The following is a 24,517-nucleotide window of genomic DNA, read 5'->3' on the forward strand; positions in this document are numbered from 1 at the left end:
AAACGTAATAATCCGTATCGATCCGTGCCTGAGCCGTACCTTAAAGTAGTAACCCGTATCAATCCGTACCAGTCCGTACGGCTCAGGTACGGATCAATACGGATTACTACGTTTCTAGCCGTAGCTAAACGTAGCTATCTGCGCCGTATGTGTGACTGTGGTATTAGTAGACTAAGTTATTTTAACCGGTAAATATAACCATGTCGTGATAGTAGTATCATGATCTCTATACAATGAAGTTTTAAGATAAGAATGATAAGTTAACGAAAACCCTGTCATCGGTACGTAAAAACGTAAACAAATTGAAATGTCATTTAAACAGAGTTTGAATACATGTAACCCATGACTGGGCTTTATTGCGAATGTTGGAAAATCCATTATTAATTGACAAAAGTGAGGCTTTTTCATTCAGCATAACTGATTGTGACAAAAGATGTTTGTAAACCTGCGTGTAGGGGGCTAAGTTTTGGGACATTTTTTCTTTAAGCAAAACGTATCAAAAGTACGCAGAATATCTCAAGATTTTATTGATATGAAATCAGGTACCTCTTTTTAAGTGTATGTTTTAATTTCAATGTCAAAAGATCGATGTGAAAACAAGTAATTTGGAATCCTTAATTGTTATATTTCTTTGCAATAAGTAAGTCATACGCAGTATTTTAGGAAACAAACATGCGTCCACGTGTCGTGTAAATCTAAATTAGATTAATATTATGTCGATTTTCATCATTATCATAATTTTCAGTAATCGCCTCACTCTAGAAGAGTATACTCGCGATTTCAACTGAAAGGAATGCTATACCTTTTTGTTTCCCCATGAAATGCGCCTGTTATTTTGTACCATATGAAGACTTTTGAGTTAAATGTTGTGCATTTAAAGTAAGTAAGTAAATACAGTTAATATATTTTAGAGGTGAATTCAACTATCCTTACATGATAAACCCAAGTGACAATTAAACGTTATAGTTTATGATTGTGTGGCTACTGTATATGCATGCCGAGACTTAGCAAATGTGAATGTAAATACGAATACAAACACTAGTGTTTATGAGATAAATACAAAGTTTTGTCGAATGCTAGTGTCAGAATACAAATATTTTATTAATTACTTTCACAGTTATACATAAAGAGATACCGGCTCTTAACCAGTGAAAAGTTTAAACATTGGTATTAGCATTATTTGTTTTGGCACTCGGCCTTAAATACTTGGTGCAATGCAAATCACTTTCGGCAGTTATCATTCAATGAATATTCATGCCAAATTGTTAATAAAAATGGCATTAGCCAAGTATTAGATGTCTAATGTTGACTATTAAATGGTAATTGTCAAATGAAAAATGCTAATTGCTAATTTTGAAATGTGAAACACTAAATGTCAAATGCTTAATATTAAGTGTTCATATCTATAACGATGTAATATTCGATTGATAATGTACATTTAATAGTAGTGGCATTCTTACATTACTTTTCTATTTAAAACACTTTCTATTTTTTGAATAAAGGCTTCTCCAACCTTCTATGAAGGCAAAAGTATTAGGTCGTAGATCAGTCTCAGATTATTATATCTTTTTTTTTCAAATAATTAAAAGTTAGACTCATTAGATACAGTTCATTATATATCAAAATGTTTAAAAGAGTTGGTGGTTAGCATTCGGCTTGTAACATTAAGTATGTGGTATTTAGCATTAAGCACTTGTCGATTAACATTAAGTAATTGGCAGTTAGGCCACACCAAATTGAAAATTGTTCATGGGAGTTTTTTTCTGAAAAAAAAATGTGGCGGCTAGCAAAAAAAAAAAATTAAATACTTTGTTTTGTTTTGGCTCTCGATTAACTATAAAAACCTTAAAATAGAATGTATATCTCTTTTACATCAAATATAATACCAGGGATTGAGAAAATTTGATCTAAGCGAACGCGTGAAAAAGTGTATTAACGTTGGCATACAGTACAGTGTAATCAAATAATGTATGCGTTTTAAAAAGCTGTTAGATATGTAATATACAACAATGCATAACCTAAACCATAATCATGACATATATATGTGAATTGAATATTTCCTGCTATGAAAATGTAGCATTTTTAGCTCGACTTTTCGAAGCTTTTGTTAATGTCAAATATCTCTGTTACTATTAAAGCTTTTGACTTGAAAATTAAAATAGTTATTTACTATCAAAGTCTACATCAGGAGAAACAATCGTCATAACTCTGATTGAATTTTGACAGAGTTATGCCCCTTTATTACTTATAATATTTTTGTTTAAGATTTATATAACGTCCAATAGCTCTGTTACTTTCAAAGCTTTTGACTATTAGGCACCTTTTACTGGCAAAGCTCTAATTAAGAGTCAAGCACTTAGAAAAGTCGAGCGTGCTGTCTTATGGACAGTTCTAACCTTAAACTTTCTTAATGGATTAAACTTGTTAAAACAAAATCTCTATTAAGGTCTGAAATGGACATTAACGTGCATTAACATTATTCTACTCGAGGATTGGAAAATTTAAAGATCTAAACTGGTCTGAACACAACTCATAACTCATAATGTAAATTCCTTACCCAACCAACATTCGTATACAAATCTGATCATCTGGACAGGAAAAAAACAGAAAACAAAAAAGTGACATGTATCAATACGTATTTTACCCTCACCAAAATAATGTAGATTGATGTTAACAAATAAATTAGTATTTCTTTTTCATCCAATTTTCAATGAAATAAATCCGATTTTTGTAGCAACTCAATTTGACAAACGTTTGAAGAAAATGGCGTAACTGCACAAGGGGAAATAACTTTAATATCATGATATATTATAGACGATGTGTGTAGTAGTATGTAATCATTGTGATTAAAGTCCATTTTAGAACAACCTGGGACTGGAATTATAAGCATTTGTACACTCTTACGTCCGTAAAAGATAGCGCACCAACACATCTTGGCTTGACATATTGTGTTTCTGGCAAATCCGATGAGCAACTTTTTAATTTTGTGAGCCCTTAGCACTACATATTTGCCATTAAGTATTTAGCAATAAGTATGACACACCGGCCTTCCAGGAATGGATATGTATATTCTGTTGCAAGAAATATTTTCATTTTGATCTTATTGATTTCATTTCATTTACTAAAATGGTTCACTATCTCAACTTCCTAAAATCAGGAAACAAAATATACCTGTAATTTCTGTATTTGTCGGCATCTAATGTTTTATTCGTCTTTAACAGGATAGTACCGTTTGCCAGTCTGTCTATTCTTAGTTCTTCGGGTATATCTAAAAAGTAATTTTAAAACACATGTCTTCAGAAAACATTATAATGATACCTACTACTTATCTTGATTTTGAGGTTTGTCTCCAAGCTCGGTTTTCAGGATACATTTTTGTTTTTTCAAAGAAAAAACTTTAGTGGTGACGCGTAGAGTCGTTGTTATAGGAGGTGTCCTAAATTAAGATCGGTTATCCACATATTAAGCAGATGAAAACGATATTATATACGAGTTTATTAGTTTGTAGCACTAGGTTTTTCCAAAATTTTAATTCAAAAAGAAATACAACCATTATATTATTTGATACAGCTTACATATTAAACCTAAACATGACATTTGAACATTTGTTACGTTAAACAAAGCAAGAGTCAGGTTTGCACTAATAGCTGATGAACTCGCTGATGCGAAATCGCCATTCATGAAAGATAAAGGCTGAATCTAGCAGCGTTTTATCTGACATAGGACACGCCTCTTCCTGTAATTATGACACGCCTTTTTGTATAATTGTGACATTCCTTTGGTGCATATAATAATTTGATGAAATAAAAATGAGTTATTTATATGCCAAGTATTGTTCTGTCTTTCATGTTTACTTTGTATTACAACTGATATTGAATGCTAATTTAATTTAGAATTACTTGACAATATATATTGAATGTTTTGTTAAAAAAAAAAACAATTATTTCTCATTTTCTTTGATTTAGACAGATTTTCACGTAGATGTAAAACAAATGGACATTGCGCCATTCTATTTATTCAACAATAATTGCAACATATAAGGCATTTAGAAGTACTTGATATTACCAACATAGCAAATTGAACGTTTTTTATAATACCTTGGCTATACACCTCCAGTTCTCTCCATTCCTCCCATTCTCCCATATCCGGATCAGAAAAATTCAAAGAACCAATGATAGAGCCTACTGCCACATCTTCAGGTACCGATGTTTTCAATTCCGATGGAAATATAGATGGTGGGTCATTCATTTCAATCACATTTATGTAAAATGGTATCCTGTTCAAAGTAACATTCCTAAAAGGCTCCTCCTTCACTGTTAGATGTGTCTGTCATCAAGAAAAGATATAAAAGGTAATTTTAATACACTGAAAAATTCTGATAACAATAAATATCAATTTATTTATTTGCGTGCAAGTGTAAACAGATAAGTAAGTAACAAGTAGGACTTTTGCCTTTTCTTCTTGTTTGGTTAAAACATCCATCAACACAAGTACAGGTCGTGTAGCGAATTTCCGTGTCTTTTTATCTTTATTGTGGATGAAGACCCCAGGTGGTGTCTGTCAGAAAATGATTTTATCACGGGCGATTCACCGATAGCTAGCTGCGTGGTCCCCTTATATGAAAGAATTCAACAACCATAGCCCACAATGATTCGAAATGAGCGACCTCAACCACTCTGCCACGAAGATCTCAACTGGAGTTTGCAGAAAACTTTGCGTTATCATTGACAGCTAGAAATATTACATAGATAAAAAACCAAGTGGCCATTTGAAAATTGTGAAAAGGCTGTAAAAGTAATTATCATTTACAAAAGCAGAGGAGAGAATGGTTTTCCTGTTTTAAAACTTAACATTATGTCTAAAGTGTTCCAAGTATTATGTTCAAGTCTTTTATCCAGAAGATTATCCAGGGAATTGTTTTTTTATATACATACGGGTATGTTTTACTGATTTTGTACATATGACTTTATTACAAAACTCTTTTAAATTTACCGCCCTCCTTATGTATATAATTAAACATGATCAACAATTAGGTAAAATTTGTCGTCTTATCGGTAAAATTATCTCCCTTGAAATCACCTGGCAGTGCGGTATCGATTTTTATCTGGTAGATATTTTCCAATAGAAACAAGGATATTTAGCTAGACGGTCGAAGGGAGACAACAAGGTATAGCGTTGATCTCAATAACAAGGAAAGATAATAGAATCGATTTTTGCCCAATTCTTCACGGTTGCTCCAAAATAAAATTTAATGATGAATGACAATGTATTTGGGATTAAAAGACATAAAAAGTTAACAAATAAGTTATTCATCTAGTATTATAATAAATACTGACTTTTTTTTAAGCGATTGTTTATGTCAAAATTGTATAAAATGTAAAATTTATATCATTTGTGCTCATCAGCATTTCAAATTATACTACTAAAAGTACATATTTTATAAAAGTGAACATGTTCCCTTGTTTAGTTAAATGCCATGTGATATACAGCCTGTGGTGTAATAACTGCCAAATTCTATGGTATTTTCATAACTTTTGTATATTTAAAATAATCAGTAAAATAGGAAAGTATTTGATACTCTCAGATAATAACAAGATGATTGTACACAAAAATATATAAGCCAAACATCATAGCATCATAAGCATGTGTGTTTGTCGAAACGGGTTTTTAACGACAGAGAAAATTATGCGGTTAATTAAATATCATAAAGTTAATGTGCTTTACCATTACTTGGGATGAGCGATCGATTGTTCTAAAGAATGCATTATGTAAGTATGTCTCTATCTTTTGATAACAGATAACGAAACTAGTTTTTTATTTGTTTTATCTTTATTAATATTTAGCATATACAATTTATTAGATAAATCCTAAAATCGGTTTCTTTCCTTTATATTTCAAACCTTGTCACAGGCACTGTGTGTTCTTCGTCACTAAAAACTAAATTCATGAGTTTGGTATGATACGTTTATCGTGTATTTGTAATTTCAGGTTTAAGTCGATGTAAAGAGTGGCATAAACTTTTGCAATGAATGAATACGTCCGAAATATTTAAACTCATATGTATGTACTGTGTTTCGACAAATAAAAGTTGTATTCGTACTGTGACAAATTATAGAGCAAAGTTTGAGGGTTTTTGAAGACTAAGCATCCATATTCGAGTATGAAAAAAGTATTATAATTATAGTATAATAAATGGGCTCAGTATAACATTTCCTTAAACTAATTACGAAATGGTCTAAATATTTATGATAAGATTGAATTACAATGTAGTACAAATACCAATACTATTGGAAAAATACCGGAAACCTTCCAAAACAACATACTGTAACAAATCTTCTCTAAAATTTATCTGACAGATGTCAGTTCAGAGTATCTCGGAATTTTAACGTTGCATTTTGTCTAGAGTTAGAAGCAAAGTTATAAGGCTTATCCGGACCACGGTCGGAAACCAACAAATGACGGGCAAATTTATTAAGACTTTATAAAAACGTTGTGCGCTCTGTTTTGAAACAACCCATTCCTGATTGGCCTTGTTCTACTAAGACGTTTAAGCTTTGTTAGAGGACAATTATTGTGTGGAAATTAATGGAAATTAAGGTCATTAAGCATGATTCTTTTGCAGCAAGATTTATTCCTTAGGCTGGACTCACATTTTAAGACAATTTATATTCTTGCAATTTTCGTACGCCAGACCAACCATTAACAAGTCTGACTTATGGCTTTCGAAGGTCACACTCTACAGCTAATAAAAGGACAATAACACTGGTAGCACTAAACTGACTTCCAAACAAATGAAGAGAAGAAGATGATATGTAAAATATACCCAGAGTATCATCTATTCATGATTAAGGAAGCACTACACAAAGGAAAAGAGCTTTGTCATTTTTAGATAAAGCAAATAAATCGATATAAGTGGAAAAAAAACTTCTCACATTGAATATCAGCTTAATCTGAACAAGCTGTACCAAGATATGGCTGCGGAAGGATCAAAGAATTTTTTAAGTAATTCAACTGAATAACATACTAACCTGATTATCAATACATTTCAGGATATCTGCTATTGACACAAAGACATTAATAACCATTACCTAGACATGACTGTGGAAGTACCAAATGTAATTTTAAATTAACTGGGGGATAAAAACACTGGTCATACTAAATTTATTTGTACAATCGAAGAATAGCATTTCTTAGTAAATACAAACACAATATCCAAATACCAACGTAAGGCTTCGGTAAGACGGATTGACGAACGGACGTACGAACGGACACAAGGAACAACGCCTAAACAATATCTATCCATTTTCCGCAGAGGTTAAAAAGTAAATATGAGACTTGTTCAAAATACATTTTGTATTTTATTACTTCAATATACATTTGATCGTTCTACAAAGGCACATTAAAAATGCAATAACTCGTTTCGAAATCAATGGGTCTATTCACCAGTGCCAGTATTGTGTACCTGATTCAGGGATTCTACAAAGATTTACACTAGAGAACGAAAGAAAATACACATATTCGTACAAATGTAAACTAGCAAAATCATTTCTCAATTAATAATCTTATGCATTGATAGTGTTATTTCTAGAGCTCAAAAAGGGCAGGGTGCTGCCTAAAAGGGGCAGGTGCTCTTTTAGACGTGATAGTTACCATAGCAGTATATAGTTGCATTTCTAGATGTCTATAGTTAATATGTATTCCATTTATCTTTATTGCACACTTAAAAGAAATGTCACAGAATAAAGTGGTAAATCTTCCCAAAAGCAGTTACAATTAGTTTACAAAGGCTTTTTACTTACTTTATAGTTTAGGTTAAACCATTCAAGCCTTTCTCTTAAAAAATGTCATCAAGAATGTCAACTTATTCATATGAATATGAAATAGTGGAGGGCCTTAATGTAAGCTTAATCTTGAAACCAAGATCATGTTGTAAACAACAATGTAAAAGGCCTGTTTCAGGTCACATTGTAAACTAATAATTATCAAAAGTCATGTATTTATCAGGTCTTTCATCAATATTTCATTAACAGAAAAGTGCTATTACAGTCAGGTTAAAGTTTACTAAAACGCATATCCAAAATATACTATCCGGATACTGGTACACTTTCGGAATTTGTCTGAAAGTAGTTTTGTCTCAGTTTACATGACCCACTAGGGTAAACCAGAGATAGTTCCTCAAATTTTGATGTTTCTTTTCATAAAAAATACACCGACAGTCAGCTTTTTTGAAGGAAATATGGAAAAAATGCATATGACATTAGGAGTAATAAGACTCGTGAACGGACATCCTAATCTTAATTTTACTTTCGATTGTCATTGAAATTTGTGCATTTTCTAGTTGAAATTACAGTAGAATCAAACTACTTTGAAATATACTTGTTATTATACTAAACAACGGTCTAATTTAAATTTTGACGAAAGAAATCTAGGGCACTTTTCACGTGCTCGGTAATCAGCTGGCCGCTTACGAACGCCTTTTTGACATTACACAGGATCCATACTCTTTATCAATTAGTTTTAACACTTCATTGATTCTCATTACCTGTGTGCACTCGCCGTGACGTAATTTGCTGATCATAAAATCATCGAGGCATGGCAACAGGGAAATTGGCGGGATTTAGCAGAAGATCAAAGGCAAGAGGGCACATTTTAAAGGCAGCGTGGCGGCAGTAAAAAAGGGCAGGGCGGGGCGCCCCGCTGCGTCGCTCTAGAAATAACACTAAATTGAACTGAAAGGTTCAAAACAAATGTGTACAAAATATTTAGCCATACGTCAGGGGTAAAGCATTTTTCAAACGGATATTTATAATTGTAAAGCGTTAAATAAAAGTGTTCAGGTTTTATTGATTTGTATGAACTAGTACCCACTAACTCCATATTTTTCTTGATCATAGATGCAAAACATGAACAATAGAAAATAAAGAAGCAGTTTAATTTTTGTAATATCAGTATATTAGTATATTATTGTAACTGCTATATTTTCAATATAAAAATGTCAATAACATATCACCAAACTGAACAGGTGTCAGGAAAATAACTTTGTCCTACAGTCTGTTTTCACCGGCTTACATCGCCAAGATAGAGCAGTAATATGTTCATTACAAAGGTATATTTCCGTACTAGGATAAATAACTCTACTTTAACTTCAGAACTAATTCATAAAGATTCTCAATCATTAAAAGATTTAGGAAGCGAAGTGGTTTACCTGTTTTATAAAAATAATATATTAGTAATATACTTACAGGCCTGTTGTAATTAGTCTTTAGTGTATTCTTAACTGTAACTTGCAAGTAATTGTAGCGCTGGAAATACTGAACCGCAAAGTACCTGTCTTCATCGAAGGCCATTTCTAAGTGGAATGACACGTTTTTGTTGCCCCAATTATTACATGAAATACTGATTTTTTCTTTGTGACCAGGCGGCTTGTCATCGCTGATGATAAACACAACTTGACTTGGCTGACATGCTAAAACAGACATAAAATAATTTCTTACAAAAGTTCCATTTTGAGCGTTATACCGACACAAAAACTTAAATATCCCCTAAAAAAGATAAAACTTAGCAGTTATACAAACCTGAAAACCAAATCAAGCACTGCAACCACTTACTCTTCATGATTTTGCTCTGACGTCGGCACTGAGTATAATGTGTACGATTTACAAGGTTACGATTCCATTGCATTTAACTTAACTAAAGTCGTAGATGCCAGGGAGTTAGAAAGTAATATGTTTATAGGGCCATCATTGATGTCGGTAAAATTTTGAGGCCTCCTCGTGTGCCCACCACTAAAATCAAACTGTTGTGTTTATTGTAGAGTGTTATTCATACCCATGAACATTATATATTTATACAAGAGTGCCAGAATGTCACAATATACGCCCGTCACAGCAGATTTCTTTACTCTAGCACCTGTATTTGCAAATTGAATTTTAATTTTGTGGTTGTTTAGTAATCATTGTTAAAGTCTTTAATTTTTCTAAGTCCACTAAAAAACTCCTTACCAGGTAGAGATACCTTAAAATACACCTAAAATTGGAAAGTAACATCTATGTTGTACCACAGAAAAGTGGTCTTGGTTTTTCCCTATGGTCAATTATAAAAGAGTTACAATATAAGTTATTTATAGTAACAACTAAGGGAAGTTAATCGTTAAAAAAAATTGTCCACACAAATAAACTTTACCAGGTAGAGATTGGTCAAAATACACCTCAAAATCGGATGTAGCATGCATGTTATACTACAGAAAAGTGGTCTCAATTTTTCCCTATGACTAGTAATGAAAAAGTTACAATATAAGCTATTTATAGTAACAACAAAGGGAAGTAATTCTAAAGAAGGTTACTGCGCATGACACTTCGTCTCATGATGGTGTATAATTGTGCCAAGTTACATCAAAATCCCTCCATGCATGAAGAAGAAATGCTTCGGACAAAGTCATTCTTGTATCTGACCTTTGGCCTCTAAGTTTGACCTTGACCTTAGAACTAGGGACCTGGATCTTGCGCATGACACTTCGTCTCGTGGTGGTGAACATTTGTGCCAAGTTATATCAAAATCCCTCTACGCATGAAGAAGAAATGCTCCGGACAAGGTTTTTATTCTTGTATCTTTTGACCTCTAAGTGTGACCTTGACCTTAGACCTAGGGACCTGGTTCTTGCACAAGACATTATACCTCGTGGTGGTGAACATCTGTGCCAAGTTATATCAAAATCCAAATCCCTCCATGCATGAAGAAGAAATGCTCCGGACAAACTTTTCATTCTTGTATCCTATGACCTCTAAGTGTGACATTGACCTTAGACCTAGGGACCTGGTTCTTGCGCATGACACTCCGTTATAATGATGAACAATTGTGCCAACTTTCATCAAAATCCCTCCATGCATGAAGAAGATATGCTCCGGACAAAGTCATTCTTGAATTTGACTTTTGACCTCTAACTGTGACCTTGACCTTAGACCTAGGGATCTGGTTCTTATGCATGACATTCCGCCTCATAATGGTGAACAACTGTGCCAAGTTTCATCAAAATCCCTCCATGCATGTAGAAGATATGTTCCGGACAAAGTCTGTGGACGCCGCCCGCCCGGCCATCCGCCAAACCGCCCGCCTGGGGCGTTCCCATAATACGTCACGTTTTTCAAACGGGCGTATAATAAGCAATAAATATTGAATTAATCAAATCAATACGACTGGAAAAAATCTTAACATACAAGGAAACTAACAATGCCTTCTAAAGTTCATAAAAGTTGAAAGTACGCAGGCTACACTTGAAAACAAAAGTCACATTTATATTGTTCTATAGCTAGTTCAATAACATTAAACTTGCACAGGGCGCCTTTTAATATTTGGACGTTCAACATGTCCCTGTGTCAAGTTTAATCGAATGACAGCCGTTTGCATAGCACATATTTCGACCTTATTTTATTAAAGTGTAATGTAAGAAAACTCTCAAACACGTGATATATTAGTTTACCGTAATGAAAACTGCACCTCCAATCACTTCCCTGACACATTACATAGATTCTTCTAGCGTAATTTAATGAAATATCATGAACAATACAACACTGAATAAATGTATAGAACCAATTGTACATGTTTAGACGAAAAATACGTTTAGCCTACGGCACTAGTGAAAAATCTGCGGCCATTATTTAACGCATGGGTACCGCCGAATACACGTGGACTAGCCTTTCAAACTGCTTTGATATGAACTAGTAGTTTATTGAAATAACTTCTAATTAAATTAAAACCAATAAATGCTGGTTACATCCATCGATTATAAACATATGCATACTACATAGACAATACGTTAGTAACCGGCCGCATTTTTTTTTTTCAAAGCCGACCGTGAGACTTTTTTTTTCGTCTAAAATAATTCTTTATAATAAAGAAGATTTGACAGTTTCATGTTGTGTAGCGAAAGTGTATGGATGTAAATTTCACTTTAAGAGTGCGGACATTTCTTTAATATTTTCAGTAAGACAGTATGTTCAATTGTTGTGTAAACTAGATTTCTTTGTCCGTTGTTGGTATTTAGTTATCGCTTTTCAGTCAGTTCCACCGTGAACTTGTAAAACCTTCCGCAAGATATTTTGCGGAACGCTCTAAAGGGAAATTTATAATTTCGATAAAACGTCGGACTATATGAAATGTCAAAATAGTAAAATATTGAAGTCCGACGTTTATTTATAGAACTAGTCTATAGCCAGAGTTCGAGCGCAGGGGCCACCCCGTTTTAAGGTATGCATACGGGCCTTTCCTTTCTTCTTTTTGTTTTTCTTTTTTGCTAATGTGGAGTCGATTTTCAGCGCTTTCATACGATTTGAAAAAGCCTTGGTTTTAGCACGACATGTCAGCTTTTCATCTTCGAAAAATATATTTGTACTCGGAAAAAAATCCCAAAGGGGTCCATCACAGAGCAAGTGTATATGGAGATTTTTGGAACTTCGTCAAATCGTTCAAATGGTCCTTTTTGATGTTGTCTAAATGTGTCAGTATGTGATAAATGTATAATAAATGTTAATTTTACGAAAGCATGAAATGGCCATCAGGAAGTTTATTGCGTTACAGGGGCGGAAAGGATATTCAATCAACTAATAAAATCATTTGGACATTTTATTATTTCGATTCTAACCACGCAAATATTTCGCGTTTTACAGCACTACATATTACATCAATTCTCGGGCAAAATCTGTTTTTTAATTAACTACCCACAGTTGGAAAGCGTTACATTAAGGGATCGTCTGACATTTGGTACTTTTTTTTTTAATCATAAAGCAATGCACAACTGTATAAATGTTGATAAAATTATACCTTGGTTTCATATAAAAGGAATCAAATGAAAAAGATTTATTCAAAGTTGATAAAGTCTATGCAGTTTCTTAAAATAGTATACGTGACTTATGAAGGCGTTCAAATACATCTATCACGGTGCCAGTCCAAAAAAGGATAACTAGCGCATTTTACTGTGCTCAGAGTGTAGGACACGGGAATCTTACAGTTCAAAATAAATTGGAATCCGGAGTCCAATAAAATTAAAACGTGATAAATTGTAATAAAAAGATTGAGTTTATAAAGCTGCCCATCGCCGGCGTAAAAATGGTATTTAATTCCATGTTTCTTGCATACTGCACCAACTGGTTTTGTGTACATTGTGAAATAATTTGTTCTGAGAACGGACCCCTGTGGGACATTGTATGTCATTTTCCCTGGTTTTGACAATTCACTATCTATGGTAACAGTTTGGTTAACCGTATATGATTAACATCAACTTTCCCATTCCTGAAGTTGGTAAACCCCAGAGACCTTTCTTCGACGGAATGTTTCCCTTTTGTATGTTGAAACTCAAGCTGATTTTCGGTCACATGGTCAGCTTTTAACGAGAATTTGCAAAAAATTCTCTCCCTTAATTATTGACTGTGTTGAAGCAATTCCCTCCAAATTGGATTGTCTCCCTTATATTAGCTAAAGTCGTCTTAATCATGACCCAAGTCAATAGTTCTTTGTCATGGATTTTGCATTGATAAAAAATTTTGCTTCAGGTAATATACGGCAATTAAGCTCGCATGTTACTCCATAGAAAGCAACAAAACATTTTGCCAGTTTTTGATATACATCATGTTTTACAGATTCATATAGAAATGAGCCGCGCCATGAGAAAACCAACATAGTGGGTATGCGACCAGCAAGGATCCAGACCAGCCTGCGCATCCGCGCAGTCTGGTCAGGATCCATGCTGTTCGCTTTCAAAGCCTATTACAATTAGAGAAACCATTAGCGAACAGCATGGATCCTGACCAGACTGCGCGGAAGCGCAGGCTGGTCTGGATCCTTGCTGGTCGCATAATCACTTTATTGGTTTTCTCATGGCACGGCTCATATTGTTTTTGTAAAAATATAAAACATTTCTTTTAAAAAAATAACAAAAAAAAAACATTATGTTAACTTATGATATAGCGAACCTTTAAATGAAAATACTTCTTTTCTTTTGAAACTTTGAGCCCCACTAAACATTGAAATCCGAGAATTATTTCATAAACGAGTTTTCCCACAAAAGCACGTATAATATATTTTTCAACGTTTAAAGCAGTGAATTAGGCGAAAATAATTTCTCCTGATTGGTCAATCTCAGTTGTTTATATGGTCACATGTTTAGTGGTCGATAAATCGATGTACAGGTATTTCATCATTCAGCGTTGGGCATTACGACGACACAACTTATTGGATTATTTTTGGATATTAAATTCTTCCAAGCGGGCTTCGTCTATTGGCGGCCGTATAGAGATTGTGCTTGAACAAGTTTTGAGTCAGCTGAGAGAACAAAAGGACGATATTAATAATTTGAAAAATGAAGTGAAGGACAGTAACAATTCCGTCAAAACAGAGGTTAATAAATTGAACGAAAAGGGATTGATTTGGAAGCGCAAAGGAAATTAGCAGCAATACACTTTTAATGATGATATAGAACAAGTCTTTGTTCAAGCTTCTTGGGCAATTTCGAATAACAAATTTGATTATGCCAAGGACATTCTGAAAGACTGTGGTGAAAAACTTAAGAAACGGAATAAGTTGATTCGTATTGCTGACACTCCAGATGCTGGTTGGGATACAGTTAAATTATATGAATCTAATCCGGTTGCTAGTGATAGTGAAGACGAGTCACGTATTACAAAGGCAGAAAACCGTGCATGACGCGAGCGTAAACATGCATCGTCTGAGAAAGATGGGAAATTCAAGTTCATCCCGAGAGCCTCTCAAGGGCCTCTTGGTTTTTCTGGTTTTCTTGGGTACAGTCTATTTCAGCAGTGGGGGCCACCAACTATCGGAATCGCAGGTGTTTCAGCCATCCCGGGACCACAATTTAATTTTCGGGCCTCAGTATCAAAGCGAATTCCATCAGGATGTTGTTTCTCATGTAGAAGCTTCCAGTATTTCAGAAGAGACTGCCCACTTACCGAAATTGGCCAAGGCGGAGAACCCATCTCCAAAGTGCAGTGATCTAAAAGATGAGCATTGTTCTATTTATAATAACGGTGATTCAGTTGACCTTACAAATGATTATTTTGAGTATTAATCAGGACATAAACAAATATCAGTGAAAGATAGATTAAAAGATAATCTACAATTTTGGAAAGACATAAGAGCTAGTGATTTTGTTATAGATACGATAGTAAGTGGTTAAAAAATACCGTTTTATTCTTTACCGTCGAGTGTGCATTTAAATAATTATTTGTCAGCTAGGAATGAAGCAGATTTTTAGGGGAGGCAATCCAAGATCTTTTGCTTAGAGGTTAAATTACAAAATGTTGCAAAGCTCCTTATATTGTAAATCACTTGATTGTTTCTAGCCAAAGTAATAGAAAGAAATGGTTGATACTTGATTTCAGGACATTGAACCAACATCTTTCGGAACAGTCACATAAGTATGAAGATTTGAGGGTTGCTCTAGAATATTTCAAACCTAATTCATATATTTTTAAATTTGATATCCATTCTGCTTACCATTATGTTTCTATAGACTATCTTCATACAGATTATCTTTGCTTTCTTGGCAGGACAGTAATGATAAAATGAGCCGTGCCATGAGAAAACCAACATAGTGGCTTTGCGACCAGCATGGATCCAGACCAGCCTGCGCATCCGCGCAGTCTGGTCAGGCTCCATGCTGTTCGCTTTCAAAGCCTATTGCAATTAGAGAAACCGTTAGCGAACAGCATGGATCCTGACCAGACTGCGCGGATGCGCAGGTTGGTCTGGATTCATGCTGGTCGCAAAGCCACTATGTTGGTTTTCTCATGGCACGGCGCAAATGCTGTATTACAAGTTCCTTGTCTTACGATTACGTATTTCCACAGCATCTTACTGTTTTGTTAACCCTTACCCTGCTATATTTCTATAATGGACTGGTCCATCTTTCAATTTGGACAGTACCACTTATTATTCAAAGGGGTTTTCACTGAAAATTTACTGACTGAATAGCGAACAGTGCAGACCATGATCAGACTGCACGGATGTGCAGGCTGATCTTGGTTTGCACTGGTCGCAAAGGCATAATCATTTGCCGCCAGCAGGCTAAGAGTTAAGGTCACTCGCCCTTTTGTTGTTTAATGGCGCAATGAAGGAAAACATATATTGTTATTTCTAGATGATGGTTTTGAATGTGAGGCTAAATATAACAGTTGTAAACATGTTGTCAAATCAGTTAAAAAAGTATTGATTATTTCAGGGTTTGTTCCTAAGGTAGATAAATGAATTTGGAAACCAGTACAAGAAATTGAATTTTTAGGAGTTATTTGAGATATATTGATTTTTCAATATTTATACCAGACAGGAGAACAGACAGGTGTAAAATTACTTTACATCAGATACAAGATGCTATAAAGATTCACAGGCGAGTTCATGTTTAGAAAGTAGCAAGTTTTGTTGGTCAGATGATTCCAATGTCAGTTGTACTTGGTAATATATGCCAGTTTATGACCAGGTATCTGAGCATTGATATTTGTTCAGCCCCTACATGGTCATCTTTCATAAAGTTATCACCTCAGAGTTTAGAGCAGTTGTTATTCTGAGATTCCAACTAAGTTAAAATCAACCACAGATTATTGCACAAAAGTCCTGTTTATTCCAGGATAGTGTTTGGTGATGCTAGTAACTTAAAAAAAACATACATGTTACTAAAACACGCACACACATATTTTATTAACTGGCCGTGGTCCTAGGTTTTCCATAAAAATCGAGGAAAGAAAGAATTTTTTTAATTATAAATCAAGTTTCTGAATTTTCTTATCAGCGTTAGTGTATATGTATCATTGAGATCCGAACTCGCATATTTACTGTCTACTTATTTATAGTGTCTAAGTTACTTGTAAATTCAATGATATACATAAATCAAATATGCCATTCAGATAATATGTGTTTGTACATACTATACAATTCAATCATGAAATCATATTTATCGTGTAAACTAAAGTGTTTAGCTGTAAAGATGGCTATTTTGCATGTTTTCCAAGAACAAAACCGTGACAAAAATGTTGCTCGTACTAAAGAGATATTTCTACCGTGCAAACTCATAGAAAGTATGCTATCATAAATGTTGTTGTTTTTTGTTGTTGTTGTTGTTGTTTTTGTTGTTGTTGTTTTTATGTTTTATTTTCAAGCTTGGATTTCTAAAATAGACATGTTGCGCGTCTGTTAATTTCACCCTTTCTTTGCACAGCGTGGAAACCATGCTGTGTCTTTTGTTTAGATAAATGTACGCATTCTCTCCTCCTCTCACCAGCTGTCAATGAGTGCCTAACTTTCAAATTACACTATTTCATTCATAAGAACATTATTTTTTTGGACGTAGTTTTTTTCCTGTCGTGGAATGTTTCAATATTCAAAAGATATTAAGCTTTCAGTTGGAAAAAATTAATGTTGATTCGCATTGTTCTCATACCACAAAGTTGCAATCACTTAAACAGTTGGGTGAAAAATCATATCTCTGTTCTATCCTGTTCTGTTCTGTTCATATTTTCTATTTATTGTCTAATGAGACAAATATGAACGTTATTATTTCCAAAATCTATATTGAATCGTAGGTCATTTGCTGGTATCTGAGTTCCGTAAATTATCACCGTTTAAGTAACATCGGAGCTTAAGAAATCCAACAGTTTTTAATTTCTTGAGACACTCTGACGTTAAATGTGAGCAAGAAGCTTTTAACCTATTACAATTATAAATATACCATTGTATTGTTTATAAAATCAAGAACACCTACATAGGTGTTAGTAAGTTGTCATGTTTTGGAAAATATAGTTTGTTTGCCTCTAAAGTAAAAGAAATTGAAAAGTTTAGTGATTTTCACAATATGTTCAATATAAGCGATGGTGATACTTTTAAAACAAAATTGGAAGCAAGAAGATGTTCAGTTAGAATAAATATTTTCACATGAATTGAAGAGGAGAAATTGATGTATACTGCCATATGTGTTACAATATTCACAAACTTAAATTTATATTTGAAATTAATCATTGAAAATAAATTTCCTATATAATCTATTGCTCAAAGTGACATCACTCGGTAAACCAATATTGATTATCGGATAATTTTCAAGGGGATATGTCAGTCAAATATAATAAAAGCTGGGGATGAGTAATGAGCACATATGACAAAGTTTTTGTATCAAATGGTTAAATAAGAAAGGTTCGAAATAAAGGGAATCAAGTCTATACTTTAATGTAGATAAAAACAAGACGTTTTATTATACTGTAGGAGATAATCTGTGTTATAAAATGATAAATTAAGTATACGATATTATCATAGTTAGATTACTTAAAAGTACTTAGCGAACAATACACAAGTATACGATATAATAAGTAAGCGACTTGATTCTGATGTCGGTTACAGTAAGACATGATTTTTGACGAGCCTCAGTAACAGATTTCTGAGCAAAGTGTCTCGGATTTCTGAACGCATTCTGTGTTATTTGCCGTCTTTGAAAACGAAAATAGATTTCACTCAGTTGATATAAATTTAAATTATTCTTGTTAGTATGGTATAGATATATTAGGTAGATGACTGTCATTCTGTTGATATCAAGATAAACCTAATCCCATTTGGTTTTTAACATCACAGATTCCATGCGAGCTATTTTTCTATGTCACGAATTTCTGCCTGCTGATGAAAGATTTATGACTTTGAAGTATGAGTAATTTTGCCAATCCTTATTCTTCTCCCAAAGTCCCCGTCGTAACATTAAAGCGTGGTAAAAATCATAAAGACCATCTAGTCACGTACAGATATATCTGATACTGCTTCCCCCTCCCCGTCGACAGCGCCCGATCTAGCAAATGATTCTGACCTATTTGTATACATTTTACCAGGATAGTAGAAACTGAAAAATTCGTTAGATTTTCAATTTCTCCGATGTACAAATTTGAATTTTATGCAGATCATCAACCGTCATTTTACAAACTGTTGTTTACAAATATCATAGAATTAATGTTATACAAGCACCGAGTTCTTCACTTTTTGTCATCATATTCCTGTTACTCACATGTGTTCAGTCTGTTATATTTATCATATTGTCTGTAGTTAATATTATGTAATCTTTGACAAAATAAATAAATATTGTATTGTAATGTATTGTATTTAAATATGGTATAACTTGTAAACCGCGTAACATGCAATTTGTAGGCCAAACAAACAAAAGGTTTCTTAACGGTTGAATAGTCATAACTTCGACATTAACAATTTCAGCGATCCTACATGGTGGTGTGGCTAAACATTTCAAAAGAACTGATTACTGTCTTGACGATTTCAGATTTTTATCAACTGACATTGTTGATTTTGATAAGGATATAGTGCTATAACACTTCCTGGTTTTAACGATTTTTATGCGCACACACCTTATATGAAAACCTTGTTTTGTTTCAAGAGTTAGTAATAGTTAATACCAACACTGCGATACACAGTCATGTTTGGAAAATAAAATCAGTTTGAATTGTCATTGTATAATTTGCTATGAATGCATGTCCATAGTTAAAATAAACAAGGAAAAAGCGTATTTTTACATCGTGTATTCTTTTATGAAATGATTCGAGTATTAATGAATATAACATTTTGGAGTGACTACCGCAACATAGCCAATTTTAAAAATGGACATGTAAGGAATTTTTACAAAATGTATTCTTGTAAAAATGTCATATTTACCATATATCTATTATAATCTATACAAATGTAAACTAATGTAGTTTGTACATAACAATTTGGATTGGTATAAGTGAATGAAAATTGAATAATTTTGTATTGTATGCATGATCTTAATGCATATTTTAGAAGTTATAGAAAAACTTACTAGGGTTAAACTACTAGTCTTACCGAGAGGAAATATAAGTATGTAAGTTGAAACAAAAAACTTCACCACCTCAAACATAATTATATATATTCATATTTTCAATATTTGATTTTATTGTTCTACTTTGTCCAAAGTGCTGATATGAAATAGTGTGACATGTTACAGTCAGATGTTTTTAAGAAACCTATTGACTGGCAAGCATTTCCAAAATGTGTTTTATAACATGGCATCAGCAAGTCTTTTTTACAGTTTTATTTTTTAGAATTTTTCATTTCCTTACACAGTAAACATGTTTTATATAGCACTTACTATAAACCGGCGATTTATATAAGATTTCCTGTAATAATGTGTGCTATTAACTGATCTGTACTTCAATAAAGGGTTGCCGGGCAAAACTGTAACTTAAAAAGGAAAGGAAATGACTGAAATTAATTTCTGATGTCACGTAAGAAAACGCATATTTCAAAGCTAACCATTACACAGTGTCCTAGTTTTCTATGGAGGCGGTGATATCGCTAGAATCCCGCGTAAAAATTACGAATGTCTCACTGAAATTGATCTAGAAGCGTCAACTGTCGCATTTCGAAAACGCATGGGACGAACTACCGTCTTGAATGACCGAAACTGAGTACGAATCGTCGACTCCTTCACCTTAGTTTCCCCGAAAATTGCCAAGATAAGACAAACGAAGAAACGTAGAACGATTTTGAACTACTTGTCTGCATTATCAGACAAGAAGAAAAACGAACGTTCAAACTGATGATGTTTGATCTAATACTTTATGTTGTTCCCCCAAGAAGTCCCTGGACAGTTTAAACTCCGATGTTGTTAACCATCCCAACCCAATGCCTCCACGTGTGAATTGAAAGTAACTTAAGTTAGTCCCGCGACAGCTCAAAATCCGTCTACTGTTCCAAACCCATTATCTCCAAAACAGAAATTGTGCCTCGAAGTCAAACTACAGAGGATTTAGAAAAGTATGGTAAAACCAAAATGAAACATGATGGCAAATTTTATGACGGTTGAAGGCAATGGCACTTATAATAAAAACTTCAATTGTAGTAATATTAGTGATTTATGTCGATGATTTAATGTTGTTGTCTCCAAGATTTTAAAATTCTTACCAAGAGGACATGTGTAATCATCATTTTTATTATCGGCAGAACAATGCCATTACAATGCATAAACTTAATGCTAAAAGTGTGCGTTAAGAGGCAGGATTTACATATGTGTGAGCACCAGAAAAAATACTTATTCCTAGTAAACATATGCCCGCACCGAAAATTTCATTTTTGTTGTTTTGTTGCCGACACTAACAGTTTCGAAAAGAAGATTTTGCCAAATTTTAAGTCGAAACTATATTCAAATATGAAAAGACTGAACTAAGAAAATAAGCGCTGTCTCGGCTATGCTTTCTTTACGTAAGAAAATTATCGCCGATATCTGATACGGCATTGCTTAAATATGCGTACGAATACAAAAATGATAATAAACAAGGGTTTATCAATGTGTGATCGTTTTGAATAAATAAATCAAATTTCTTGCATTAATAGACATTGGAATTATTGAGATATATCAACTATCATGCATTCTTTTGTAAAGCTAATTCAAAATTTTTTAGTACAATGTTTTCCTTTGGAAATATGACGAGTATTAAATGTTTATTGGTTGAATCCCATATCTTTCATTTGTTGAATGGTCACTTGTGAAGCGGGAATTGACATGCAGGTTAGTCTATCATGTCATTAAGATGATCTTTAGAAATATTTACTGCCGCGAGCAGAAATAAGAGACTTGATACATAAAAAAAACCCTTAAGACACTGTATTTCAGAGATTTCGCGGCATTGTATTAAATTTTTGATAACTGTTTATCATGCGAAAATTTTTTGTAAAATGTTTTACATTTCAACATTTATATCTCCAAGGTTTGTTTAATAAACGCACTTGTTGGTAAGGCTCTATGGGCAGGGTAGTGTGTAGTATTTCTTTCTTAAATGGTGCATGATGGCACTATTAACCGGGTTTTTAACCTCTATATGCAGCTTGTCTGGGCGTACAAGATGCTTAAAGCACTGGTATTGGCAATAAGGGTAAGATGACCTCAAGGGGAGGGGTGCGGTCAATATGGCTGTTATTATTATTATTGTCATTATTGATATTGTTATAATAACTATTATTATTATTTTTCAGTTTCAGTGATGCCAGTGTAATAACCATTAAACACTAAATTATTGATACGTGTTTAGCAATTAAAAAAGATAACTTTCAGAGTTGGAAAAAATATTTGCAACTCTGTCTACGCCAAACCAAACTTTTGTAATATTTCTAAAGAGTGTCTACGTTGATTAAACACTATTTAAGCCGCATTATGGGAAAACCAACATGTGCGACCAGCATGTATCCAGACAAGCCTGTGCATCTGCAGTCTGGTCAGGATCCATATTGTTCGCTTTCAAACCCGATTGCAATTAGAGACACTGTTAGCGAATGCGCAGGCTGGTCTGGATGCATGTTGGACGCAAACGCACTATGTTGATTTTCTCATGGCGCGGGTCATTTATCCCTACTTAGCATCAACAATATCAAGAAAAATATTAAACCATGGTAGATCTCTAAATATTTTTCTACAGTTAGAACAATTTAATCCGTCAAGGTTGTCAAAGTGAATAAATAAGTTAACCGGTAAGAACGTGCGCATACTTTTGTGAACTCTCATAAGACATCAAAAATCTTACTGATTTTAGGTGTTGTTGTAATCCGCCTTGTTGTCGTTATCTGGGTTTGATTTGTAGTATGCCGGGTCGTCGATTCTGTGTTTCGCGATATCGGTGTTGTTGGCGGTAATGTCGGAGCTGTCTGCGGTGTACCGTTCACAAAGTTGAATAAGAAAGAATATAAACACAAAAATCCTACAAAAGACAGACAGGTAAATGTACACATCTTTAAGAAGTAGTATCCTGTAATGTGAATTAAATGTTCACGATTTCATTATGCATATTGTACAAAGTACACACTGCAATAGGGAGACCAACAGTTTTAAACACATTTGATTTATCTAAATTGTACAGTGTTAAACCAAATTTAAAGTAATACGTTTAATCGGAAATGGTAAATTACCCTGTTGTTTCCTGAAATAGTGTGTAATTGTTTATTAGTTTTACATTCCTTTCGGTTATTGATATAATGACATTTAATACACAGTCATTTAGATTCGCTTAGAGGGTAACTCTGCATAAGCAATGTTTACCAGCGGCTTGGCTAATTAACTTTTCCTGTTATTTTGAAGTAAGGGAGGGAGTGATATCATCGAAAGACGGCCTAAATCAACTCTGTAATACCAAAATGAGATATCAACGGAAAAACGGCACTAGTAAACTATATGTCATCAAGATTTGATATCAAAGAATAACGACATGAGTCATATCTGTGGTAGATAAATGTGATATCAATGGAAAAATGGCACGACTGAATTATATGGTAGCAAGATCTGATAACAACGAGAACATAGCACATGTCAACTCTGTAGAAATAAGAAAATGCGGATCATATTTATGATAACAAGACATGATATCTATGTAAGATAGTAGTAGTAAAATCTGCTAAATCTAATAATGATATCAACCTAATATGAAACGGGTTTATTCTGGGATCTAAACAAGATAAATATATGAACTCTTTGATATAAAGATGTGAGATATCAACGCAAAGAGGACGTTGCAAATTTGAAACAAAATGTTTGAATAACTTAACAGACAAGAAACATTTCAGATCAGCATGAATGCCTAATTAGCAGTTTCCTGTTTCACTTAACAAGTCATCTGTAAAGACAGTAATTAGAGATTTGTTAGATAAACCGTGGTTCAAATAATCAGTAATATATTGAGCTGCATACGGCTATATTTTGTCAAGATGATGTTGTTTCACTTTTGTTTTTAATTTATGATCGATACAGGTTTTTGACGTGATGTGAAATTATTTGCTTCATATTTCAATATATGTTCGCGCAACTTTACTAAAATGTGCATTTTTACATCGGAACCACATTTTTAACATATTGCTGGGTTATGAGCTCTGAAATGTTTTTATCGTACGTTGTTTGCTATATGGTTGTTTTCCAGCATGGAACTGATCCATCAAAACCCTTTTTGGGAGTTGTTTCATAGAATCGTGGTCGAAATTATGCGCTGTCGCCGAGAGGTACGGGTTCGATCCCGACTGGAGCCAAAACTATTTGAACTTTATATCCGCTATGTAATAGCACATGTCGCTGTGTTAGGATTTCAGGATTGGAATGAAACTTGTAAATAAAACATTTTGAACTTGGCGCAAACAGTAAAACAAATGAAAGCGATGTGCTTTGCTCGTGTTTGGTCTATGTCAAGGTGACACGATGATGTTAAATGACAATTAATTGAAATAAATGCCTTGTCTCCATATCTTCTTAATCAGTAAAACGATTTTTATGAAATACGGGTGTGTATGTCTATTATCAACATGGATTGCTGAGTGGTTAGGGCGTCAGACTTGCAGTCAAAGGGTTGTACGTTTGAACCCCATTTGAAATATGCCCGTGTAAAAACAGGACATTAAAAGATAATCATGCAATACTTGTTCGCCGCCGTTTGAATACATCTGCGGATGTCTTTAAATTGCTTTTTGTACTTTTAGCATGTGT

The 24,517-nt window shown here is 33.8% G+C and overlaps 1 protein-coding gene across 2 annotated transcripts in view; it reads right to left on the minus strand.

Moving 5' to 3' along the window:
* LOC123538225 (adhesion G protein-coupled receptor L3-like) overlaps positions 1-22,922 on the minus strand; it is a 59,787-nt gene extending 36,865 nt beyond the window's left edge. For both annotated transcript variants that reach the window (XM_053529945.1, XM_053529944.1), the window contains exons 1-4: positions 22,578-22,922; positions 9,243-9,466; positions 4,098-4,326; positions 3,172-3,268 (exon numbers count right to left, since the gene is read on the minus strand). In XM_053529945.1, the coding sequence (XP_053385920.1) occupies positions 3,172-3,268; positions 4,098-4,326; positions 9,243-9,466; positions 22,578-22,782 (755 nt within the window). In that variant the 5' untranslated portion in view covers positions 22,783-22,922. The remainder of the gene's footprint in view (positions 1-3,171; positions 3,269-4,097; positions 4,327-9,242; positions 9,467-22,577) is intronic.
* Positions 22,923-24,517: the final 1,595 nt, after the last annotated feature.

The sequence above is a fragment of the Mercenaria mercenaria genome, chromosome 18, assembly GCF_021730395.1.
Source record: "Mercenaria mercenaria strain notata chromosome 18, MADL_Memer_1, whole genome shotgun sequence".
Classification (NCBI taxonomy): Eukaryota; Metazoa; Mollusca; class Bivalvia; order Venerida; family Veneridae; genus Mercenaria; species Mercenaria mercenaria.